Genomic DNA, 14,865 nt, shown 5'->3' with positions numbered 1-14,865 from the left:
GGAAGGTGAAGACAACTAGCAAGAAGATGTAACTATTTTAAGGACATCACTATTGACTGGACTGATTGTCAACTGTTTTTAAAATAAAATGTAAAACACTGCAACATTTTTAAATACAAAAAAAAAAAAAAATGGGGGCTGGGAAGGTGGCTCAGTGGTAGAATGCTTGCCTCACATGCATGAGGCCCTGGGTTCGTTTCAGCACCACATAAGCAGAAAAAGCCAGAAATGGCGCTGTGCCTCAACTGGTAAGCTACTAGCCTTGAGCTCAAGAGCCCAGGAACAGTACCCAGGACAGAGTTGAGACCCCACAACCAAACAAACAAACAAAAAAAAAGTGAAGTGTAGGGCCAGGTTTCATTCAATATATATGACTAGGTTTTCTAACTAGAAATAATAATGGTTCCTAACTTACCTACTCCAATAAAAAAAAGCAAACTTTCACCCCCCCCTCAACCTCATCTAAATCTTACTTTCTGCTTTTATTTTGCTGCTATTTGCTTTATCTCACATATTATGTTCATGTAGTAAGTACAGAAAGCTTTTTTTCTTTACAATTTGTGCTCTGCATATCAATTTTTTCAATAAAGTTAATGAAGGTATACACAACACACTTTATAAGAAACTCAAGAGTTGCTTTAGATTGAAGGACTACTTCAAATTTGCTTTTTTTCCTAAGGGTAACAAATTAGGTTATACCAAGAGCTTCTTGGTTAGAATTCTGATTCATACTTGAGCCACTGGCATTTGAAACGTTTATAATGCATTTAAAAACAACTTGGCAGCAGCCAGGCACCAGTGGCTCAAACCTGTAATCCTTGCTACTCTGGGGGGCTAAGAAAGCCAGCCCAGGCAAAAGGGTTTGTGTGATTTTTATCTCCAATTAACCACCAAAAAAAAGTGTAGAGTAGAATGTGGAAAAGAACTATGGCTCAAGTGGCAGAGCTTTAGCCTTGGGCACAAAAGTTCAGGGACAGTAGGCCCTGAGATCAAGCCCCAGGACAAGTGCACACATGCACACATGTGCATGCACACACACGCACACACGCGCGCGCACACACACACACACACACACACACACACACACACACACACACAAACTTAGCAGCTCCTTGTAGATGTATTGTGATGGAACACATAAACCTTTCACTCTGTGGAGAGAAAAGAGCAGAGAGCTGAGTGTTAGAAACCTGGGAATGATACCACAAGGGGAAAAAAAAATATGCTCCAATTGTTTTGAAAGCTACTATGTGACAGCACATTTCTCTGCTCAGTATTAATAGCTCTGAAGGACAGGCCAAGATGGCCACAGGTCTAACAATTTTGATGAAAAACGTATTTTGAGGTCTCTTCTCAAATCCCTTAGTTTTCATCTAAATGGATGCAATGGTAATCTTAACTTTGGTGCCCTTGAAATCAGCAAAACAGCATTTCACACATTATTTATCATCCTGATATGTAACATTGCTGCCTGCATGAACAAAATAATTTCATTACCATCTTAGTGGTAATGTCAGGAAAGAGCCTCAAATCCTGGTAAACATTTGGAAAGAAGGGACCTGGGAGTCTGTACTTATTTCTGATGTCTACAGATACACTATGTTACTCAGAGAAATAGCTCTCCTGAAGTTAGGGAAAAATAAGCTCTAGGGGTGGGGGAAAAATTCATTCAATCTGATTGAGAGGAAAAAAATGACTTCTGTGGAGAGGCAAATGGAGTGGTAAGCCTTGCATCTACGCGAACAGGCACATAGGAAATTCTTCCAGTTTTATTCCTCTGTAAATGGAAGAAAAATGCAGTTGCATGATAACCTTCTGAAATGCTCAGCAACCATTCTTTTGTTATAGCAGCTTCAGCAGAAGTTTTGCCCAAAATTACCTTCCTTTCGTCTATTTGTCAACTTTCTATAGATGCTGGAACAACTTTTAAGTGCAGGAGGCATTCTAACTTCAGGGACTGTTAATGATACAAAATGCTATCACACCTTACAAAGATCCAGAAAACTCTTCATTTTAGGTATTAGGAATTTTCATAGACATGAAAATTTCAAGTAGAGCTATAATGGCATTATTATATGAAAGCCAGATCCTATTTTAAATGGGGATCAAAGGTATAATACTGTAAACCCACTTCAGATCTGAAAAAATTAAAAGTCTGAGCCTGGTGCTTGTAGCTAACACCTATAATCCTAGCTACTTAGGAGGCTGGGATCTGGGGATCTAAATTCAAGCCAGTCTGGACAGGAGAGTCCCTGAGACTCTTATCTTGAACTAACCACCAAAAAGCCAGAAGTAGAGATATGGCTCAAGTGATAAAAGCCATCAGCCTAGAGTAAAAAAAAAAAAAAAAGGGACAGTACCCAGTCCCTGAATTTAAGCCCCAATACTGGTGCGCATGCCTACATATACCCCCCTCCAAAAAATTAAAGTCTGAAATTTGAAAGTTGGATCAGAATGCAAAGACCGAGATAAATGTACAACAGTTTAAAAAAAAACACCATTATCAATATTAGCAATGACATCATTATCTGATATTAGTGGTTAACAGTCAGCAAAATTAGGAATTAAAAAAAAATAATAGCGACCCAATGATGTCAATCACATAGAGCATTCAGATTATTAACAATATGGGAAGGGGGGAAGCTAACTCCTATGAATAAGCCTGACTACAGAGGACTTCAAGGCCCTACCCAGTACACCAACCCCAGGGCAGAGACAGAATTATGATAGCAGGATATCATTAAAAGATAGAGACACAGAAGGTTTCAAAAGGTAAGTACAACCAAGTAACTGAATATTTTAATTCCCTTAAAAAAAAAAAAAAAGATTTTCTCATCATCACCAGGTTTGAACTCAGGGTCTTATGCTTATTTGTCTGGCACTCTACCACTTGAGCCATGCCTCTAGCCTATAGAAGACATTTTCTATCAAGTAATGTACGTTGTTTTTATACAAACAGAAGGGTAAGCACACAAAAAATTAACATAACCTGTCAGCTTGGAGCTTAGGTATAATTATCACTAACCACATTTTAGACATTTTTCTAACATGCATGTTATATACAAAATTCCAATCAATGCTTGTTCAGAACATTTGTTGTGAAGCTTAATTACAAATAATGAATGAAGCAATCTCTCTTTGTGGCATTACAGAGCAAAATTCAGTTCTGACAGGTTTGTGTTGCACCTGCCAAAAAAATTAGAAGGGCTCTTTTTAGAAGAATATCTTACCAGTCAAGTAGTTAATCCCATAGTTTGGGCTCAAAAGATGCACATTTTTCAGATAATGGTTTTCACAAAATGGATATATACTGGATCCACAAAGAATCAAGGGGAAAAAGCCGTGTACTCTCTTGTGTATAGTGTTTGGTGATAATTAACACGTTTGGGGTAGTTATACTCTCTCCTCAAACTTGATTTTGGGGCAAGGATTTCCTTGCTTCTAAAGATAAATCAATAGGCAGCTAGGAAGAGACATAAGCAATATTCTCATTTTTTATCCTCAGAATCAAAGAATCCCTTTGAAATGCACATAAAGGCAATGGGCAGTCACTACTAGAGATAGCAGCCAAAGCAAGCTGACAAAACCAAAACTATTCTAGTAATAGTCTTTCAGAAGCCTTTGGGTGAAAAATGTTAAGCATTTGCTCAGTTCAATTCACCCATTTGTCTAACAGTGAGTGATATTTGCAATAAGGATGCTTTCTCTTACAAAGCTTTTCATTAAAAGTCTTATAGAGAAGCAAATACCTAGAAAACCATACTAAAGCAAGCACACAGTTGAAAGAAGTCTACTTGTCTCAGTCTAAAACCTTCCAGAAGGAAAGTAGTACTTCCATGGTACATGGCAGAAAATGTGGGCATTTAAAAAAAGACTGGTGCAAACTGGAAAGGAAATGCATATGGGGAATCTGGGGGTGAACACTAAATGACTCAGATTCCTTCTCCCTGCAGCTCTGAGATCCTCCAGGATGGACAGCAATGGAGGGTAGGTTCTCAGATGATTATAAAATGGCTATGTTGTGATGTTCGATGTCTAAAGTGACAACTTATCTATCATGCCACAGAACTGACATAACCCAGAAACTTGATATCCATCTCCTTTTAGAAGCCTAAAAGCAAGTAAAAGGGATTAGGGCCTCAAGTATTATGAGGTGGGACAGAGTTTCAGCTAGAAAATATATTTTTTTGGGGGGAGAGGGGGGCCTGAACTCTGGGCCTAGGTGCTGTCCCTCACTTCAGCTCAAGGCTAGCCCTCTACCACTTGACCCACAGCAGCACTTCCGGCTTTTTTCTTTTTGCTTATGTGGTGCTGAGGAATTGAACCCAGGGCCTCATGCATGCAAGGCAAGCGCTCTACCACTGAGCCACCTTCCCAGCCCTAGAAAATGTTCTAATGTTCATTAGTGGCTATGGTTACAAAACAATGTGAATATATTTAATGTTACTGAATTGTATTTTCTAAAAAGATTAAAATGGTAAATTTTTCATATATATTTAAGCAAAAACACAAACCAAGAGCCTAAAATCATGGGGAGATTCATGAGACATTATCTTGGGGACAAGCTAACCATCTACACACCCAGATTCTACAAGCTGGATTACCAGCAAGCTACAGGCCCAACTAGAACACCCCAAACTTCACAGACAAGGTTTTCACACCTTCAAACCATACCCTTTGATTACAGACAAATGAATTATAGAGCTATATATTATAAACTGCTTTGGGCAAAAGCAGTTTATTATGCTATTAATTTTTGTACTAATTCTCTTTAGAAAGAAAAAATCTGAGGAGAATGGGTAAAGTTTGTAATCTATTATTTCTTCTGGTCATGTAAAACTTACTTTTTAAAAAAAAAATAGAAGAACTATTGAAAAATGATCACCACAATCCTGCAGGTTTTAACATTATTTATAGGATACTCGAGTCTAAAAATTTAAATGCAAGCCTTCTTATATCCAGTATTTTCCTATCACTAACTCTTTCTGTTGTTTTACAGCTCTTAAGTTTTCATTCCTTTTCAGTTTCTTGTTTTACGGAGTATCAGTGACCTTGGAAAGTAAGTTATAAGCGAATATGAGGCCAATTCTAACACATACAACCACCCACAATGGAGATGAATCTTCACAGAGAAAAGGACTGACTAGGTTTTGACTGCTTTATCAGATAATGTAGTCATAGACCCCCCTGATTATTAAGAACAACATCAAGTTCAAGAGGGGAAAAAAATGTTTCTTGGAGTGTTAAGAAAAAGGGGACCTGACTATACATTCAACTCTGGTTTAAAAGCACCATGTAGAAAAAGCCATCTAGTATTGCCATTTTGAGATATATCAAAGACAAACCATCTCCCTTCTTCTGTATCACAATGCAAATTAATAAAGCAAAATTTCAGTGCAAAAAAAAAATCTTATGTGTGAGGAAATGTAGCTCAAGCAGCAGAGTGCCTGTATAGCAAGTCTGAAGCCCTAAGTTCAAACCCTGCAAACACACACACACACACACACACACACACACACACACACACACACACACACACACACAGTGCTATGAATTCTTGCTCAATGATACTGTTTTAATGTGTATTCTTCACTTATCAACCACTACTATATAATTTAAATTTTGTGTAAGACTGCAACAGCATCATCACACAATAATTAGGAAGAAAAATGTGAAAAGGTATGACTAAAAGTTTCATGGTCTTACCGCCAAAGTTTCTATATACCAAAGCTTCCAGTATCCTCCTGCAGCGTCTATGTGGAGACTTTAAGAGTTAAAAAGCCTCAAATATCTTCTTATAATCCTACTAGAACACATACTTCAATTTGATTAATGAATGATCTTGTTGGTAATAGGTGAACAGAAAACACACTGGGTTGTTTTAAAGACATCTAAGGACAAATGGGTAATAATGTGGTTCCTGTTATAATTTTTAATACCTTTGATTTTGGACATGCTGTGTTAATTTTTAAAAAAACTTATCTTTTACATCTCAAGTTCATACTGATTATCCCACAAACTGTTTCCCATTAAAATGTTTAATTGTTACTTTACTAGAAAGTTTTGAAAATAAAAAAGCAGGGAAGTGAATATGTTCACAACAAGACAAATAAAATGCTCTGAGGTGTCCTGTTTCTCTTATGTATTATTGTGATTAATATCAAATTGCATAGCTGTCTGGTTTTTGTTCAGTAACTTATTTCCCATATGAACCTGTTGTATGTAATTTCAACTTAAATGGATTACCATTATTTTCTGAAGACATTTTGCTTTATGTCCTCATATTTTAGTATGAAAGACCCACTTCTTAATATCAAAAAGCATGTGTGTTTATAATAGATTGAACATTACAGAAAAAGGAAATCTTACATTTGGTGTTAATCCCCTAGTTTCAAAAATGTTACACATGGCATCACCTGTGTTATGACTCCATGCTTCTCAGCCTGAATAAACAAAAAGTTTCAGAGTCAAGTTTTGGAAGTTTTTGAAATGCTCAGGGCACTGAAATCTTCCCTTTCATAGGCAGATGGACTATGGAACCACTTCGGAGGATCACACTACTGCCATCCTCAAACTGGTATTTTTACTCTCCAAGGAATTTTAACTATAACCTCATCAGCGAATGTTTCCCAAAAAAAAAAAAAAAAAAAAAAAAAAGTGCTCTATCAAAGTCACTTGTTCCTAGAGAGAAAAGAAGCTGGGGAAGAGGAGAGGGTAGAAGGGTAATTTACCTGCATCAATTTTCTGGAGAGCTCATTAGTGAGAAACTCTTCTTCTTTCTCATAATTTACAGCAAGGGTTTCTTTCTCTTTCTGCAAAGCCTGAATTTTCTTGAATAAAGTGTTGCTGATGAATTCTTCTTCCTGCTCAGCTCTGGCTTGCTGTTTAAAAACAAAAACAAAAACAAAAAAACATGGTAAGAAAACAGGAAATTTGTTAATTGTAATATAATTTTAATTCCCAAACAAGGTTCCTATTTTAATTACAGCTCTATTTTTAACCATGAGCCACCACACCCCAAAAAGCACAAAACAGAGAAACTCCATAGGGATTTGAAAGCAACCTTTTGGGAACAGGGTCTCACTGTACTGTGTATGGCCCTTCTTAAAGTAATAAGCCAAATTAACTGCAGGTTTTTTGTGACTGTTGTTTTGGGGCTTTTTTGGTTTTCTTTTTTGTCGATGGTGGGGATTGAACTCTGGGCCTGGGTGCAGTCCCTCAGCTCTTCAGTTCAAGGTGAGCACTCTACCACTTGAGCCACAGGGCCACTTCGAGTTTTCTGGTGGTTAATTGGAGATGAGAATTTCAGGGACTTTGCTGCCTGGGCTGGCTTTGAACCGCAATCCTCAGATCTCAGCCTCCTGAATAGCTAGGATTACAGGCGTAAGCCACCAAAACTCAGCCATACTAGTTTTTATAAAGCATCCTCAAACCAGTAATTATGACATAGATAGGTTCTTCTCACTCACCAGACAGGCTGGACCCTTTAGTATGTACACTGATTCATGAAAACTCTCCACATCATACCTCTCAAAGGCTTACAATTGGAAATTGAGGCAATTTTTTTTTAATCGAAACAGAGAAGTACAACACCTTTAAAAGTAAATTCATGTCACTTCTTTAGTATGGCACTGAAAGGGTTTGGAGAGACCATTCCCCTATGACCCAGCAATTTACTCCTGAGCATTTACTCAAAAGATAACAAACAAGGCCACACTAAAGCTACCAACACAATAACCATGTTCACTGAAGCATTATTTACCATAGCTAAGATATGGAATCAACCCAGATGTCCCTCAGTAAATGAATGGATCAAGAAGATGTGACACACACACACACACACACACACACACACACACACACACACACACACACACACACACACACACACACACACACACACACACACACACACACACACACACACACACACACACACACACACACACACACACACACACACACACACACACACACACACACACACACACTGGAATTCTATGCCTCCATCAGAAAGAAATGATACCATCCCATTTGTTAGGAAATGGAAAGACTTGGAAAAAAATCATATTCAGTGAAGTAAGCCAGGCCCAAAGAAACATAGGTCCCATGTTTTCCCTTATTTGTAATAACTAGAATATGTCTAGGATATTCTTAGCAGTGGATAGAATATTTAAAAAGCAATGCAAAGATGCACAATTAGAGTGTTTATGACAGAGCTACCAGAAGGAAATACACCAAAGAGCTAAAACATAAATGCAAGTAGTCAGTGGATAGTAGGGAGTTATTATAAAAGGTGAGGGCAGATGACAGAAATTTATTTTTTAACTTTCCTTCCACTGGAAATTTTTTAAGGGTAAGACAAGGCGACATGATGATAATACAATGTCTCAATGGCACAAACAGGCATACTATGAATTAACACATATCACAGACACAGGTAGGGTAGTCATAATTCAATAGATGACAATATATTTCTCTAGAATCCCTCTCATCAAAACAAATAAAGTTATACCAGATTAAAGAGAAAGAAGACTATTATTCTTGTGGAAAGTTAATTTGGAATGGGTTTATTATTTCATTCATTCATTATTTGAACTGTGATCCTCAAGCCGCATTTATTATTTATTTTTATTATTGCATTTATTCACTTGTTATTTGAATTGCAATCCTCAGCTCTCAGCCTCCTGATGGCTAGGATTACAGGTTTGAGCCACTGGAATATAGCTGAATCACATTTAAATAGCAGCATGTTGATAAACTTATCTCAAATAACCCATTCCTGCTTTATCTGTTTTTACTCATTCCAGAGACAGGCACTTGCTTGAGTTCCAAACCTCCAGAGCCTGTCACTTGACACTTGTCAAAAAACAACACAACCAAAAGGACAAGAAATGAAAGGGCATTCTATCATGCGATCTTTTACCATAAAAAGGTCCAACAACCACTCCCAGCTATGGTGGCTTCGATTTGGTCCCTACCAGTCAGATTCCTCAATTACTGCACCCTAAGCCTCCGTTTCTATGACACCATACTCCAGGTTCTCCATCAAGGGTACTGCTTATCCAGCAAATCTACAAGAGCCATAAGTATTCAAAGGAATAACATGTCCAATCAAAGCCCTTTAGCTAAGCTCCTGTCACCATTTCTACACTCTCATTTGGGGGCTGTCAAGTTTGTACAGCTCATCTTAGGAGTGAACACATCAATAAAGACATAAGACACGATACGATGTCCAATATAGCCTCAGGGAAATTGTTCTTTGAAGAAAATCAGACATAGCAGAAAGACATCATGGATAAACTTATTATCAAAAATGAACAATGTATCATAGTAAAGCATTAAGGAAGGGATCATTTATTTATCATGCAGGTGTCCTTCGCCCAGCTCAACCTTCATCTTAGCCTTGGTTATTTCCCAAACCTTAAAACAGACTTTTGATTTACACTGAAACAAATGACTTCTCCAATACTTTAATTTGCCCAAAAGAAGCTAGCTAAGTCAGGTAGATGGTGACCTAGGTGCAAAAACAGGCCTAAGCTCTATTTGCAAGGCATGAAAAGTTAACTTGACAAAAGGTAGACAGAGGGAAGATCAACAAATACCTCATGAAATCTCTTTTTTATCTGATATGCTTAAACATGTCAGCATGCCCCAAAACAGCCAAATTCAAAATTAAAGTTACAATCCAGAAGCCAAAATAAAAATATTTAAAGTTTACCTATAACTCTAAAATTCTCAAAAGAAAAGGAAAACAGGCATCAACAACTTTGAGAGGAAAGAAACTTTTCTCACTGTTTTGTATATGGCTATACAATTGAAGACTGGGAATATATAAGAGAAGTAGAAAAGTCTGTTTACAGACTTAATTGCTATGTTTAAAACTGGAGGAAATTTGGTAAAATTTTATGTACTTATTAGTGTCCCATACTTAGCACACTGATCTCTACCTAGCAGTAATCACTCAATATCAATTAATGTAAAGAGTAAACCATAAAGTGTCTCTCTGTCATCTTTCCCCATCCTACCAAAAATCTAGAAGTCAAGTAAAAAAGCTGGAGAGGGCAGATGATATTTGCTAAGTCCTCTGGGATAAATAATTCTTATAAAAAACATTTTCTCGGGCTGGGAAGGTGGCTCAGTGGTAGAGCACTTGCCTTGCATGCATGAGGCCCTGGGTTCGATTCCTCAGCACCACATAAGCAAAAAGAAAAAAACCGGAAGTGGTGCTGTGGCTCAAATGGTAGAGTGCTAGCCTTGAGCTGAAGAGCTGAGGTACAGCGCCCAGGCCCAGAGTTCAGGCCCACGACTGGACCCCCAAAAAAAACATTTTCTCCTGGTTTATCACATATGTAGGTGTTCATAAACTATACAAACATTTTATACAGATAAAGAAATCACTGTGCACCATGACCTGGGCGCCTGTGATAGGAGATTTTACTGTGACTGTACAGCATCTCCATTCTGGTACCAGTGGTATTCTGGGGGCTAGTTTTAAAAAAGGAGAATTCCATTGCTCATGAGAAAATCCAAGTGCCAACTCAAAATCATGTAGGATGGTGTAACTCGTGATCTGTCAAGTCTACAATACACAACCGTTTTCTGAATCAAGAAATTGCAGGCAAACATCTACTTGAGAGCTACTGTAGGGAAAGAATATATGTAGTCAGGAGAAAGATCATGTGAATACTAACAGAACAGATTTGCATTGGCTTAAAAAGTAGCTTTTCCACTGGTTAATGATTTGTTTTGATAACAAGAAATCCTAAAATTTTGCCATCTTGAAACTTTAATGCTTGCTTTAAAAAACTGAGTAAAATCCACTTATTATTTTAAATATTTAAGATTATACTTGCATAAAAAACTCTTATTATTTAAATTTACTTTTATCTAGTCACTTATTATTGAAATAGCATTTGAAACTACACTATAGAATAGCAGGGACCACCAAACACAGAGCCAAGTAAAACCCTGTTTCTCCTATACTGTCATTCACCAGGAATACTACCAATAACATATTCATTGTTTTGAGAGATGTTTGGAGTTGAATAGATTTGTTGAACAGATTTGCTCAAATGTTGGTCATACCAGTGGGTTTATCAACAGAAGACAATAGTATGACAGGGGAGAGTGTCAGAGACACAGAACACAAGCTTTTATGAACTTCTGCTCCTAATGTAACAGTTAAGGAAAGGATTCCAATTACATGCTTACGAATTATAATCCCCCATTCAGCCTGTGGAATCACCAGTCTGGTTATCTTTCCTCCACCTACTGCAAACTAGCTTACAAGGGAGGAAAAAAACATAATAAATTAAAGCACTAAAAATCAGTTACTGCCAGGTGCTGATGGCTCATGCCTGTAATCCTAGCTACTCAAGAAGCTGAGATCTGAGGATCACAGTTCAAAGCCAGCCCAGGCAAGGAAAGTCTTATCTCCAATTAATCACCAGAAAACAAGAAGTGGCCGGGTGGCTCAAGTGGTAGAGTGTGAGCCTAGAGCCCTGAGCTAAGGAACAGTGCCCAGGCCCAGAATTCAAGCCCCAAGGCAAAAACAAAACAAAAACAAAAAAAAAAAAACCAGTTACCAAGCTTTATCAAGCGATAGTGCCTCTGAAGCCAGTCTTAGAGAAAAGGTTGGTTGGCTCCCAATGCACAGAGGACAGAGACGCATCCTCCTCCTGTGCTAGAAAACACATCGCCACATACAACCTGACCATGTGAATTTAGTAACACTAGCTAGTTCAAGAGGTCTCTATTGATTCTATTGATCACTTACTTGGATACAGAGCAATGAGATATTGCTGGAAAAGATGCTATATGTTTACATTAAACTTACAAACTTCTCTCTCATGAGTCAATGACCAACAGGCTATGCTTTGAGGGAGGTTAACATACAGTGTCATACTGAGTCAGACTGAGGTAGCTGGCCCCAGGGGCATGGTGTAGCCTCTCCAGGGCACTGCGTCCTCTTTTGTAAAGTGAAAATAATGTCACATCCCTCAGTTAGTAAAGCAGACATATCCAAACTATTCACATAAAGGGCTTATCACAGTCCCTCAGCTTTCTTTAGAAAAAAAAATATGTAAAATAAAACTGGTACACAAGTATTTATAGTAGCATTATTTATAATGATCATGGAGTGGAAACTGTCCAAATGTCCATCCACTGATGAATGAATAGACTGAATGCACTGGGCTCATACGACAGAATATCATTCATATCATTTGTGAAGTAACATATAGCGAGTATCATTCAACATTTCATTAAAAGAAGTCAGAGACATAAAAGCCATATGTTGTGTGATGCCAATGAAACATCTAAAATAGGCAAATCTATGTATGCAGATAAGAAGAGATTAACAGCTGGCCAGAAGAGCATGGGAAGTGACCACTGGGATATGGCTTTTCTTTTGGAGGTGATGACAATGTTCTGGAAATAAATAATGATGGCTGTGTAACTAAACTGGTCACTTTAAAGAATGACTATTATGAAGGAGGTAGAATAGTGACAAAAATAGATTGTTTTCAACATCAAGAAGAGCTAGCCGGGCGCTGGTGGCTCATGCCTGTAATCCTAGCTACTCAGGAGGCTGAGAACTGAGGATCGCGGTTCAAAGCCAGCCCGGGCAGGAGAGACCATGATACTCCTATCTTCAATAAACCACCAGAAAACCGGAAGTGGCGCAGTAGCTCAAGTGGTAGAGCTCTCGCCTTGAGCTGAAGAGCTGAGGGACAGCGCCCAGGCCCAAAGTTCAAGCCCCACGGCTGACAAAAAAAAAAAAAAAAAAAGAAGAGCTATTTTAACATGTAAATCCTCTCTTCTCCAATCCTTTCCTCTCCTTCTCCCCCCCTCACCCCACCCTCTTTAAAAGACCTCATTAACTGGCTCTGGAAAGGATAGACAACTCTATCCCCAGGGCCCAGGCATATTGTCACTGTTGCTGCTGGAGAAGGACAGGTAAGGCAAAACTGGTCTATGTGTGAGCAGGCCAGGAAACCCCAAAGGACTTGGATAATGATCCATGGCGCCTCAGGGAAAAGCAGGAAACTCTTGCTCAAGAAACACATCAGATTCCAGACAATGCTTGGTAGCCAGAGGAGGAAATAGTCAGAGAAGAGCCCATCTCCATGGCCCTGGCTCCCACAACTTACCTGAAACTGTATCAAAGGAACTAAGACCATTCTCTGCCTCCATAAAAAGCCTGGCCAGGAGAAAAAGCTGACAGTGATTTAAGACTGGAGATGGGCTACGAACATGGAGACACCTCTATTGCAAGCATTTAAGGACTCAACACTGGAACAGTAGAGCACAAACACTCAGAGAAGGATGGCACAGCAGCCTACAGTGAGAGGAATTTATAACCTGTGCTGCAATCAAAGACATAATTCCAAAACAAGAAAAACCCAAACCTAACAATCATTCATTAGATTAAATCAACCTAAACCCAACTTAATCATTGATAAGATTAAATCAATCCAACTTAATGGCTTAATAGAAGAGGAAGCATGCTCACTTCTGGTCATAAACACTACTTAGGCCTACTGTATTGTATAGTATTCTACACAATGTCTGGCATTCAATCAAAAATTTCAAAAATTACAAAACCGCAAAACGAAAAATCAAGACATTAAGCTATTAGCAGAAAAGACTCAGAAATGACCCAGACATAAGAATTGTGATTTTAATATTATCATGATTGATATGTTAAAGGATGTAATGGGAAGGGAAAATTACATGCACAAGCATACCAGATATTTCAGCAAAGAGGTAGAAACTAGAAGAGTAAATGGAAATTAAAGAGATGTAGAATTCCTCCAATTCCTCCAATCATCATAGTGGGGTATGATTCAGCAGGGTAGGAAACCCTCCTGTCCCCAAGACTTCCATTCTCCTGGAGGAAAGGCAGACTTAGTTTAAAAAAGAATAAACTAAAAGCTAAGTAACTGAAAATTACCCAAACTGTCATTTACAATTGAACAGAAGAGTGATGGAGGTAAAAGACAGGGAAAAATATCAAGTAACCTGTTACTTTAATGAAGCCCCTGTAAGAAAAAATAAATTTAGAAAGAAAAAATAAATATAGATGAATATATGAATTATGATTTGACAAGATACAGCAAAGAAATTTCCAGAATTACTAAATGATAAATGAATAGACCATTCATCTACAAAGCTCAGAGAATGTCAATCAGGACAAATACTAAAACAAAAAAAACAGACACAGTTGGGCACAGGGGCTTACATATGTAATTACTGCTACTTGGTAGGTAGAGATTGGGAAGATCGAGGTTCAAGGCCAGCCAAAGAAATGTCAGCCAGATAACTTGAACAAAGTAAACTGGCAGTGGTAGCACATGTCTGTCATGCCAGCTATGAGGTAGACGAATCTCAGACAGAAAGAAATCTTAGACCCACACAAAAACACAATACCCTATCCAAAAAAAAAAGGGAGTAGGAGTATGGGCTCAATGATAAAATACCTATTTAGCAAGTACTAGGCTCTGAGTCTTACTTCCAAATAAAAAATAAAAATAAAAAGACCCTTACCCCAACAATTATAATCAAAATACTGAAAACCAAAGACAACAAGGGCTTGGAGTATGATCAAGTTTTAGAGTACATCGAATAGCAAGCACAAGGCCCTGAATTCAAATCCTACTACCACCAGAAAAGGGAGGAGGAAAAAAATTATAATCTTGAAGTCAGTCAAAGAAAAAGACTCTAAAATAGTCAAAAGGGAATTCTCAGACTGAAGGGTACTTTCAGTGCATGTAATCACCAAGTGATTAATACTCAGAATCTCTAATGAATAACTAAAGAAAACTTTCAAATGGAAAAATGACACAAGCAAGCACCTTTGAA

General features: G+C 38.0%; 1 protein-coding gene across 1 annotated transcript in view; it reads right to left on the bottom strand.

Annotated features, from left to right (window-relative positions):
- Ccdc6 (coiled-coil domain containing 6) overlaps nt 1–14,865 on the bottom strand; it is a 103,793-nt gene that overhangs the window by 44,123 nt on the left and 44,805 nt on the right. The window contains exon 2 of the mRNA XM_070021052.1: nt 6,732–6,881. Within this exon, the coding sequence (XP_069877153.1) occupies nt 6,732–6,881 (150 nt within the window). The remainder of the gene's footprint in view (nt 1–6,731; nt 6,882–14,865) is intronic.

Source organism: Dipodomys merriami, unplaced genomic scaffold (genome assembly GCF_024711535.1).
Source record: "Dipodomys merriami isolate MVZ:Mamm:240054 unplaced genomic scaffold, mDipMer1.0.p SCAF_14, whole genome shotgun sequence".
Classification (NCBI taxonomy): Eukaryota; Metazoa; Chordata; class Mammalia; order Rodentia; family Heteromyidae; genus Dipodomys; species Dipodomys merriami.
This window is presented reverse-complemented; position numbering and strand designations above follow the sequence as displayed.